We start from the raw sequence: 12,076 nt of genomic DNA on the forward strand, positions 1-12,076 counted from the left end.
ATATATTAAATATACTAACCTATATTAATAGCTGTCAATGAGAAATTTCTCATAAAAACGGAATAATATACATTGCCAAAAAAAAGATCAAACGTCGCCCTGACTATATAATCTAGATTCTAGATGATCCCAAAAGGCAGTGTAGATATTTCGATTTTGCAAATATCCAGTCTTGCTAGATCACGTCAAACCTCTCACATTTTAGAGGAACAATAAAGCTATATTACTTCTGTAAACATTGATTAATTATATTGTAAATATCGATAACTGTATTTTTTCTATAAATTTCTACTTCGTTAACGGATAGACACGTGTAAGCTTTACGTTAGTGATAGATCGATTTGTTCAGTCAATTCTTAACGATGTTCATTACCGGATGACCGATATGCAATTCAATTTTAAACATTCAACTTAATATATTTAACTTAACTTATCCCATAAATTGATAACTAGCTGATACTGGCTGTGGAGCTCTGGGTTGCGTGTGGGATATGCGTTGGATGTGGCACGCACGACACATAAGCCTACCATCGAGTGGGTAGCATCGTTTGTCCGGTTCGTCGGTCAGTTGCATACCACAATCCTCGCAAACGTAACAATCTACATGGAAATCTTTGTCCATGGAAACAACTCTTACGGTTTCCTCTGTACCCTGAGAAATAAAACGTATCAATCAAAGTTATGTCTGTTATTTTTACAAAAATCACTCATTTGAAAATATAACTACTTACCTCAACTGGAGTGATTCCCTTTCCACAGGAAGCACACTTTGGCGCGAACATCCTATGGTAATCGTTAACACAGTAAATTTTATTATCAACGTCAACCGTGAAGGGAACACCATCAAGACATTCGTTACAAACACAACATCTAAAGCACCCTGGATGGTAGGATTTCCCCATAGCTTGTAATATCTACAAGTAAGAAAATATAGAATAAATTAAAACCTCAACGTAAATCGTTTTATCATTATCGATTTAATTACCATTTCCATAATGAGATGACCACAGATTGCGCACTTCTCAGCAGTTTGTTGGAAACCAGAGTACTACAGACAAAATGTTCTATGAGCTACGTCATCGTATCACTCGTCTATTGCAATTATTGTCTTACGTACCAGATAATCTTCCTCGCAGTATACTCTTCCGTGGACATTATAGAACGCTTTACCGCGTAACGCTCTTCCACAGGAACAGCATATGAAGCAATTTGTGTGATAAAGGTTGCCCATAGCTTGGCAGGCCTGACCCGCCCCCGTCACTTTTTCACCGCATGTGTGACAAATACCTGTCAAAAAGCATCAACGTATCCTTTATAATATTGCAACAGAATACATTTAAAAAATAAATTTTTTTGATAACAGTAGCGTCAAACATTTGGAACTACTTTTAAAGTCATGAAAATGCGTTGTCAACCATAACTCTATAGTTTAGTCGCATTGGGCAAAGTTTAAAAATACCCTCGTCGATACTCGACAATAAGATCCGCTCTTCAGGGTCAATAACTGTCAGAAGAAACACGGACTAATGACACGATCCAGAGGAACTACGGAAGAAACTCACAACTATCAATAGGTAACACAGGCCCTGCCATTCCCTTCACAGGAATCCTTTATCCCTCATTCGCCGTTCGTGACACTTGTAGTTTCGATTCAACGGTTCAGTTTCACTAGGCCAGTCTCGCTCGAACTAGAATCCACCAACGAGTCGGACTAGTCTATCTATAACGAGATTACTTACCGCGGCGAGCGCGACCTGGCCACGGCAGTTTGCCGTGTACAGGACGTTACACGAAGAATAGAACTCGTACACAAAAACGAAAAGAAACAAACTAAGCTCATCTAAACGCCAGCTACCTCTCGGCTGAGATTGGCTTGCTCAACTGAAGTTCCTATCCGCGCGCGCGGATTTTTCCAGTTCCTCTTTGACTACGGTTAGGCTGCGTTTAAATAAAATCTACAACATCATTATCGTGTGAATTATTGGAAAATACTGGTTTTAAAAAAAATGCGTAGCCAAATATAGACATGCCTGAAAGCTATTTGCATCGAATGCGTATTTATCTGCATTGATAAGTGTTTCATAGTTGTGTAACCGCACCGGTCATTTACAAAACTATTAGAGTGACAAACATGATGTTAGATTTCTAACATAAATATCTTACAAATTTGGAGCTTTGATCTAGAATAAAATGACACTACAAATCTCTTGTCCAATTGTACTTCATCGATATTTTTGGACGCCTATTCTTCGAAGCTTCTACCTTCCTGTCTGTGAAGTAATCTTCATCGAAACAGCGAATACTTAATTACAAAACACAATAGACGTCGAAGAAAGTGTCCAATGTGAATACCACCTTACAGTGTTCGGACATACACGTGCAATACAAGGAAGAGATAATGCATGTCTGCGTTCACCTAACAAATGCATGTAACACGCACACTTGTGATGCTTCACGTAGGTGCGAAGACACGTAGGTGGAAACGAATGGGCAGAGAGTGAATGTCAACGAAACGCCGGGTTAAAAAGTTTCGCGACACACTGAAACTTGACTCCATTTTCCAAAACCGGTCTACCAAGGGGGAACTTGTGCCGTGGGAATTGGCACGGTACCCTGCTGCTTTTTATTCGTTCTCAGAATCGGTGCAAAGTATGGATCGGAACGTGTCGGAAATTAACTCCTCTAATGACGGAATTATGCCAAATTGTCACATCTCAATCTGTTTAAAAATATTATACAAACATTGTTAGGAAAACAGAGTTTGGTACGGTAAAACTATGTAAACATTGTGCCAATTAAAATCTTACAATGGGGAGCTATTGCATAGACAAATTTACAGAATAAAAATATCCTCCTGAATGCTCGACGATTGTTTTGCGAGCCTTGTTCGATCGTTGTTTCTTACCGAAGTATTCCCCTTCTTCTTCTTGCTTCTCCATCTCCTCTTCGAGTTGTCTTGTCAATTCTTCTATTTTCCTCTCTGCTTCGGTGGGTCCCTACAAGAAATAAATCACATTCTGCGTTGTGATCGGTACTGACAAATGGTGTCATAGATTGGCATGGGATTTCATCACAGGGACACATAAATTTGCATGCGGTTACAACAACGTTCGTGACAAAAAAGAGAAAAGTTCGAGACACAGAGGGTATATTACATGCTTAGAGAGGATGCGTACGCATCTTGTATGAATAAAATATTGCACGGTAACTATACAGCGCTTGTCAGGAGCTGACGATTTACAACGTGTGATTCAGCGCGAGTTCGAAGAAAAAACTCGTCACGAATCATAAGGTATTGCGAGCGATACACGTTTTTTTTCACGCAATATTGAAAATTGTTGAAGTCGATGTGGTCCCGATATATTTTTTTAGTAAATAGGAGGAAATATTTATCGGGCTATTTGAAATAACATTTGCATCTAAGCAAATTGCTAATCTTATCGTTACACAGGTTAGCCATTATATAAAATATCAACGATAATAACTGACATTTGTGACATCATCGCTTAAATAAAATCATCACCAGCTTTTTTGTATCCTAACAAGCATCGATTATAAAAAGCATAACAAAAAATTCACAGTTTATTATTCTTCATCGTCAATTTCTATAAAAAATCATCACGATAAATTGTATAATCGTTAGTGTTAGTAGTCATATCTTTTATATGAAATCAGCATGCAAATGGATCAGCATACTTGGCATTCATCCAAAACAAATCGAAAGCAACGATACGTTCCCGTAACCCAATTAACGTGCGATTACAGCGTTACATTGTGAACAGGTTTTACAAAGAGGAAAAAGCACAAAATAGAATTAAACGCTAATGGTTAATGCATCTTTTTTTAATTGTATAAGCCAGTTCCTTACGGAAGGTCTAGGTGGTATAACATTGTAGGGTAGTAATCCCTTGCCGGATGTCGGTTTGATCGGTGGACTGACTGACTTTCTTTCTTCAAGTTCAGGTTCGGGTGGCCTTTGCAATACAGGTACACCGGCATTTAAAAAGACTGGGCCGGCTACACCACTGGTCACCCCTGGAGGGAGACTGGTGATTCTAGGCCCATGAACATTTGGATCAGATTCTGCGATGGTTGGTGCATCAGTGGTCACTGGTGTTTGTACCTGACCACGTAGAGGACTTCCGATAATATTGTTTGCGGAAGATGGTGACACGTGTCTTGGCGAATTAATCACATTTTGTGCGATTGTATCGGACGATACCTGGTTGTGAGTTGGACTTACTTTTGGAGAACCTCTTGTACTATTATTATTGGCTACGGTTCTGGGAGAATCATTACGGCTAGGTGAATACATAGGTGATGGTTTTGATGTATCAGAAGGATCAGTTGCATCCTGAATAAAACTTCTATCATTCTGTAAATTACTTAATCTTAAGTGTTCTGATGATCTACTGGAAGAATATATTGGAGAATTTCTGACAGGAAATTCTGATCTAGGTTCTTGATGATGATAGTTTCTCTCATTTGGTGATAACATTCTACTTGGAGAATAACAGGGAGAATTGCGGCAAGCAGATTGCTCTCCTTGTCTCACACCATAGACAGGTGAGTTTCTGGCCTGAGTCTCTCCAGTAATATTTGTATTTGTACTTCTTGGGGGTGATTCTATGTAAGATTTGTAACTTTGGGGACTATCCTGGCGGTATTGAGACTGTTGTACAGTTTCTATATGATTTGAAGCTCTAAATCCATGCTGTCCACTCATTGAACTATCCAGAGATCCACGATAATGATGTGGCTCTGGAGGTAAGCGTATCGGTGGTGACTCACTATGATAAGGAAGTCCAGATCTGGGAGAATGTTGTTGTTGTTGCTCAGAATTATAATTAAAATTTCTGGTTGGTGTTTGTAGTTCAGATGGTGGAACATAAGCACTTCTACCAGCTTGATGATCTAAAGATGAAGAAGATCCTTGTAAGTACCTTGATGTGGATGAATCAACACAGCGTTGTAAACTAGAGCCATCATAACTTTGGCCACGTATATTGCTTCCTCTTTGTTGTGTGTATGATAAATTTTGTGTCATACCTCTTTGATTTTGTGCTTGGCCCACTTTTCCTGTCATAACAACATAATCACCGCCATTAATTGTTGCTGGGTGATAATAATTTGGTGGAACCTGAGGGCCTGGTTTATTTTGTGTGTTTTCTGGGAAATGCACCTCCTGAATATTTTCATATACAGGAGGTGCCTCATATGGAGGTAATTCTTTTGCTGGTGATGCAGATTGATATCGATTCCCAGTAGGAACCTGTGGTTGTGCTTTTCTAAAAGTAGGTTCATAGGATTCACCTGCTAAAGATCCCCTAGGACTACTCTTAGGGCTCTTCCTAGATTCCACTGGATGATAATATGGAGGATGAGGTTGATTTTGTTGCGGATAATAGTCAATATTTTCATATACTGGTGCTTGCTGATGACTCGTACGGTTTTGATTTTGTTGCTGCTGAGCACTGATTTGCTCTACTGGTTTTGGTGTGGGAAATCTTGATGCAGCTATTATATTTTCACGTTCATATAGCTTGTAATCAGCTGCTGACTGCCTGCAAGTGTCAGCATTGCTCTCAATGAAACTTTCAATAGCACCAACTGGTCTACCAGGTCCTCTGGCATCTGTTCTGCTTATGACATTCCTCGACACGGGTACCTGAGCCTCAGGTCGTGATCCCGAGACCCTACCGGTACCCGATGCACCGCCGGCGTCAGTGGATTCATCCCCGAGTTGCAGATAACCTAGCTTTTGTACGTAAGAATCGTCGGCTGAGTTACACATTGGCAGTGATTCACAGTGAGACGTTTGATGATAATAAATAAGATTTGTTGGTTGCTGTTTGAAGATTATTGTTTAACTGATTATTGTTTAACAATAGAATTTTTCAAAATTCGTTACAAAGTGATTCGACATCGTTCAGGAAGGTGAGTCAGCTCGGTGGTCGTCATGTCAAATGAATTTCCCTCGATTAGCTGATATTCAACCCCTTCGATTTGTTCTCACTCGCACTTTCTTTTTTACAGAATTACGATTTTCTCACGGAACACGACAAAACACGACGCACGTAGCACGACGAAGTTTACTGGACGAAAGCAGGACCGTTTCTCCGCCACGATTTTGGGATACGCCCCGCGATCACGGCGCCTCGAACTCGCGTCTCCTTGTTTCGATTAGCGTCCGTCCACCGGCAGATCTCGGATATTCGTTCTGCACGAAAAATCACCACCTGCGAAAATTCACACGATACGCACACACATGCACCACGCACGCATCGTGGTTCGTCAAACCAGATACCTGCGAGACATTTTCCCCTGCTACGAGTCATCCAGAAGCAACCTGCGTTACTGTCTTCGTCCACAATGTGGCGCCACGATTACTATACTGCCGGCAACGCTTAGGAAAGTAAGATTCCTGCATTTCAAGTAATGATTCATCCTTTGAATCACCGAACTAGTCGAGTTGGCGCTGTTGTCGATGTAAAATGGAAATTCAGTTATTGATGCAGAAATATATGTATTCCTTTGCTACGAAATATTTCCTTTTCGATACAATGAAGTTGAATTTGCATATTATACGTGTTTTATAGAGGATCAATTATACTTGTTAAACATATATATATACATGCATTGAAACTGGAAGAAAGAATATAACTCTCATTGAGATCTTTTATAAGAAAAAGCGTGTTTCTCTACGGATACAAAAAGTACCTAAACAGTATCGTTCTTGATCAGCCTTAAGATACACAAATGGTAAGAATGTTTATGCATTTAAATGAAGATATCTTCACCGAAAACAGGTAGGAGTTTAACATGACATCATTCCCTATTCTCTATTGGTTGTTGATAGAGCAGACACGAATGCATTCAATTGTGACCAAAACAGGTTTTTTTCGGGACCTGCCTAGGAACAGAATGGACAGGTCGACAGGTAAAGATGCAAGATCTTGCTTGGCGCGCCATCATGCATTCACGGGAACCGTGTTCGGCATAATAATGCAACGTAATTCCAATATACTGTCTGCGTTTTGTATCTGCTGCGATCGACACGAAGAAATTATCTATCAGAAACATCTCTCAATACATACAATAATTGGCCATGCAATTCATTCGATCAGAAAATGTTCAGCCTATAATTTTTTATTATTTATTACATGTCCACATTAAGGGTTCGATGTTACGATTGCTTGAAAAGGCTTCTTGTGCTCTGCTGACATAACAAGACGACGTACTCGCTAGTCTGAAAGATTTGGGATAATCGACGCCTTGTTCACCAGATCGCGTAACCGACATCGTGATCGATGGATTCTAAGAACGAGAGAAGCAATGAAATTAATCACGCGTGCTTACTGTATCGTGTTTCTTGTTCTCAATTAATTTGCAACAATCGACGACACGCGTACAGTTATCTTTCTCAATTGCAACCAAACGACGTCATGATTGTTTGGATCAACGATTAAATAACGCGTCTATTCTGTTCCTCAGAGACGAAACGAATTTTTATTTCGTTTACTATATCTGATCGTTGGAGTTGCACGTGTTGCCGTAATCACGTCTCGCTGTCGTCCTACGCGGGAAAGGAACCAACTTTTCATTCGCCAGGTCTCGCAGCTGTTCACCGGTCGCGATAACGTGGGCGACGGCGACCTCACTCAACGAAAACTTTATATTTTCGAAAGGTGAGCAAAAATCATGAATTTCTAGCCTTCGTACCACCCACGAGATGGTGGCACCCACGTTTTTCCAGGCACCTGCGCGATCATGTCGATATCCTATTGGTCAACACGGGTTGATCGATCGCTCGATACCGCCTCTGACGTAACACTACGTGTTTGAATCTCATCTTTACAACAGCCTATCGTTCGATATTCAATCTCGCCTTTATTAATGTATAAACTGCTTTTATGTTCATTTATTTATTATATGAGATAAATCTTTTTGCATAGAGAAAAAGAATAGGGATATAAAATTAAGATAGAAACGAAAGTGACAACAATTAGTGTTAGATTATTGTTTCTTCACAGTTAAAATAAGGCTAAGTAGACAAACTGTATTAGTGACTCTGAAGAAAGTAGAATTTTTTATATCGATTTAAAGATATTTGAAAGCAAACTTCAAATTCTTGTTCCCGTTTCAATTACAGAATCTTATAACTTGTTACTTTGGTATATCAATGAAATTATTGGTTGTAAATGTGTCAGAGGGTGTATTGACAAACTAAATAAGATCAACCAATAGATAAATTTTATTGAATATCAATTGAGAGATCATAACGATACAAAAATAGAATTTGAAAATTCAAAGTATATATCCATATAACAATATACAATAAGTATATAATATCAAAGTATACAGTGTAATACATTTTCAAGAAAGGAAAAGACGAATGATGTGATAAATTCTATCGCATATTAGCTGTAATAACTGTCGAAACATCAGACCATAATAATTCATCGCGTGTGTCGCAAGCGGAAGTAAAGAAACCGATGCCAGATCACGATCCGCTTTTGTCGAACCGCGGTACAATATGACATCGGGTTCTCATGTACTCGCCACGTCGCGTCGGTGCGACAATAAACACGCGGTTTACGGCCGCAACATCGCACATGTGTTCACGTCTACACGCGCTTACGCATTTACGTACGCGTAAAGAGCTGACTGGCGTGAGTACACAGGAAACGTGCAGCCCTATACTACCCGCATGGCTCGGAATGCACGAGAATAGAATCGCGTCCGACCATACATGTGCGTATCTTAGTCCGCGTACGAGTCTTGGTGCACAATAGCAACGACACCCACTAGTGCTCGTGCACACGATAGAATTTATGTTTGTCAGCGTTCTGGATGGATGTAGTATCAGTCGACGCGCGTATATTATAATACTCGCTTAACTACATCCTCCGTACGTACGATACATAGTACATGTACGACCATACGTGTACATTATACATCGTTGTGGAGTATACACCTGTGTGCATGAAACAGGCATGTAAGTACAATGCTCGTATATACGATACAGGTTGTTCCTCGACCCGAGTGTACGGTGACTAGGCGGAAAGACGATTTCTTCGCGGAAAGAGATGGGAGACTGATATATTCCCGCATTGGGATCGTTTAATTAGCTAGCCGTATAATTAGGTGCTTTCTGTTTACCGATTTACGTATATGTGCCGTTGATTCACGTGCCACAAAGAGGACTTTAGCTTTCTAAAAGAAGAGCGCACGACCGTGTGATTTTCGTCGACAATCAGGAAAGTAAGACCAGCACGATTTCGACATTAATCAATGTTAAATTTCTTCGACGTCGACTTTCTTCCTTTCCCCTCGTGTATTAATATGTGTAATATGTTCCCTCCTTTGCGCAAATCGAAGCTCACCATCGACATTGCTTTTTATGCCACCGAATCGAATTCCTACACCTTTTAGCCTGACGCCCCAAGCAACGGAAGTCTTGCCGGTTCTCCCGTTTAACTGGCCTGCACATGTGTGCGCGCTGCACGTGTTTCTATCGTGCGTGTCCCGTTTGACACTGGTGTGCGGGTTGATTGTGTCGCATGTGAGGTTGCTTCGTGAGGTATTATGCTCCTTCTTGGTCGTTACCTTGTCAGGAATTCAAACGGAAGCCCGACTAGTTGTGCCTAAGGTACTCTATCGTCGAGGAATCTCTTCGATTACTTTCGATCAAGACTACCACCGATCAAGATCGATTTTGCCATGTAATAACTTTGTAAATAATGTTGTAACCTAGACATTTATCGATACAGCATCAAGAGAAATTACGCATTTTAATAGAAAAGTTGTAGATATAGTATCAACAACATTTATGCTCCATTATTGAGATCTTCTTCGTGGATCTGATGACTGGATCGAATATTTTTGTTAATTAACGCTTGCATGAAAAATTCATATTACATACGGTGTACGAAATTCATCGAAAGTGGCACGAGATTTTATGACTTCATTTCCAATGCAAATGATCCTCGTGGTTCGTTGATTCTTTACGTGGAATTGTTTCAATTCGAAATCAACATAGACGAAGAAGATTCAATGTCGAAATTTACTACAAAGGTCCTGATTCTTTGAAAATACTCGATTAATACTCAATTAATAAATAAACTATAGGTGCTTACGTATAGGTAAGAAATTTAAATGTGCAAAAACCACGATAAGTACTCGTTATAATATTTAAAGGACGAAGTGTAATTGCATTCATAAAAACATGAATTTGCATAAAAAGAATCGCAGTCTATTGATGAATTACTCGTGAACAATTAAAGTGGCCTTCTCTATAGACGATAGCAAATTAACAGTCAGAGATTTCACCGTGTTCCGCATGAACTTCCACACGAAGATCATATTCAGCTATACATATACCATAAATACATACTCAGCTTCGTGTCAGGTGGTTCCTCTTTATCACACAAGCGCATCTTAGATTAGTACCAAGAAAATAATCGCAAAACAACTACCACCATCCGCAGCATATTCGCGGTTCCCATCCATCTCGCAAAAACAATAGGTCGTTCGACGAAGAAAAAGAAAGAGAGAGAGGGTTGCCGCTTTCCTTTCTCAGACGCTCGAGCCAAAGAACGACGACCGCTAAACACAGGCAAGCTTTCGAGACGCGTGATCCTGAAAGCAAGAAGAAGGGAATATTTTAGAATGCAAGGCTCTAATTGGTAACGTCAATTACTTTATAAATAATAACGGATCTACAGCTTATAGAAAATTAACGTTCTTCCGGTCAGACAGCAAGATTTCTCGATGGATAAAAACGAGTGAAAGTGAGGTCTCGTAATAAAGGGTATCGGGGAAACAGAGGAAGAAAATACTGGAATGCGAAGCTTTCGAGTTGCGTGATCTCGAAAGCAAGAGTAGAAGAAAATGCGATGGAAAATAGACTAGAAACCAGTGGAAATAAGGCAAATTCGCGCGACCAGAACCATAGAAGCGGTGAATATATGTATGCAACGAAGAGTTAATTTGCCTCTCTCACGCAATTCAGGAAGGCCGTTATTCGCGAAGGACGCTTCCCACGTTATTCGCGTCAGATGTGCGCTACTGGACTCTCGCCCCGTCTAGGGACATGGTCGAAAAACATTTTTTGAGCAGCGTTTAAACGACCAATTTAGCCCCTTAATTATACCGAAGGAAGTTTTATTTAATATTTAAGTACCGGCGATGAATCTGCAAATTGCCATTGGTATAAACGAATTTCTTGCGCAGGAATGCCGAGGATTAAATTCATCGCTTCGTATTATCTTGTAAAGAGAGTAGGATTACGCTTTCTGCCTTTGAAGTGAATAATCGAGTTATACTTATGCGAAATGAAAGTACGAGTCTCATCTGAATGATCTTGCCAATATGTTTTAACTGTAACATCTAAGATTCTTGTTATGCCGAGGGAAGGTTAAAATAGAACTCAAGTAATTTATTCATATAAATATAATTCATGTAATAATTCAAGGAGTTCAATAATTTCTCCTACTACTTACTTACTTTCCGTTCACATAGTACGAACTCATAGTGAAATAATTGAATTTAATCAGGAATTCATTCAACCTACTGCCATACTAATTTTGCGCACTAAATGTTTTTATGTATACTATTTTTCCTCGCGTATATGGAAAATGCTAAACAATAGCCACTGATGGATTCACGAATTTTATAACTTTCATTTCAAAATATATAACATAGCCTAAATTTGACAAACCATAATATCTCAGATCGCCTGGCGAACGACTGTGCACTCTGCAGTACCATACGTATAAATAGATTAATCGGCAACTAATTGAGATTTCGTTTCAATTAATGAAATTCTGTATTATCAATTGAAAGAAACTATTTGGATTAAGATGTTAGTTAAGGAAACACTTGGGACCAGAATTCGATGAGCCTCGTCTCGGTTCGCCGAGGTCACACGAGACGGTCACGCACTACCAGTTGCAAGGTATGGGTGTCGAAACGCCTATAATGCTCCAGATGTTTGGATTTCCAGATTCTTCATTGCGCTTTGTATCTCTTTATTCTACCTAAGATTCTTATTATTCGATTTTATGTATACTGA

General features: G+C 39.6%; 3 protein-coding genes and 1 long non-coding RNA gene across 5 annotated transcripts in view; 2 read left to right on the forward strand and 2 right to left on the reverse strand.

The window, feature by feature from the left end:
• Positions 1-12,076, reverse strand: part of LOC138185566 (uncharacterized) — a 29,084-nt gene that overhangs the window by 713 nt on the left and 16,295 nt on the right. The window lies entirely within an intron of this gene.
• On the reverse strand, positions 247-6,348 carry jub (LIM domain-containing protein jub). The gene is made up of 6 exons (XM_069124577.1): positions 3,869-6,348; positions 2,906-2,996; positions 1,118-1,287; positions 986-1,048; positions 732-914; positions 247-652 (listed from the first exon to the last, which is right to left on the reverse strand). The coding sequence occupies exons 1-6, from the start codon at positions 5,792-5,794 to the stop codon at positions 431-433; spliced, it is 2,655 nt and encodes an 884-aa protein (XP_068980678.1). The 5' UTR covers positions 5,795-6,348; the 3' UTR covers positions 247-430.
• Positions 6,785-8,230, forward strand: LOC138185711 (uncharacterized). Its single transcript, XM_081833764.1, is given in 5 exon segments — positions 6,785-6,809; positions 6,918-6,992; positions 7,541-7,561; positions 7,564-7,688; positions 8,153-8,230. Coding segments are annotated over 5 exon segments (324 nt in total).
• rau (RA domain-containing protein rau) overlaps positions 7,078-12,076 on the forward strand; it is a 50,692-nt gene continuing 45,693 nt past the window's right edge. For both annotated transcript variants that reach the window (XM_069124599.1, XM_069124600.1), the window contains exon 1: positions 7,078-7,688. The gene's annotated coding sequence lies outside the window, so the exon portion shown is untranslated. The remainder of the gene's footprint in view (positions 7,689-12,076) is intronic.

Source organism: Bombus flavifrons, chromosome 12, assembly GCF_040668555.2.
Source record: "Bombus flavifrons isolate JBK064 chromosome 12, iyBomFlav1_principal, whole genome shotgun sequence".
Classification (NCBI taxonomy): Eukaryota; Metazoa; Arthropoda; class Insecta; order Hymenoptera; family Apidae; genus Bombus; species Bombus flavifrons.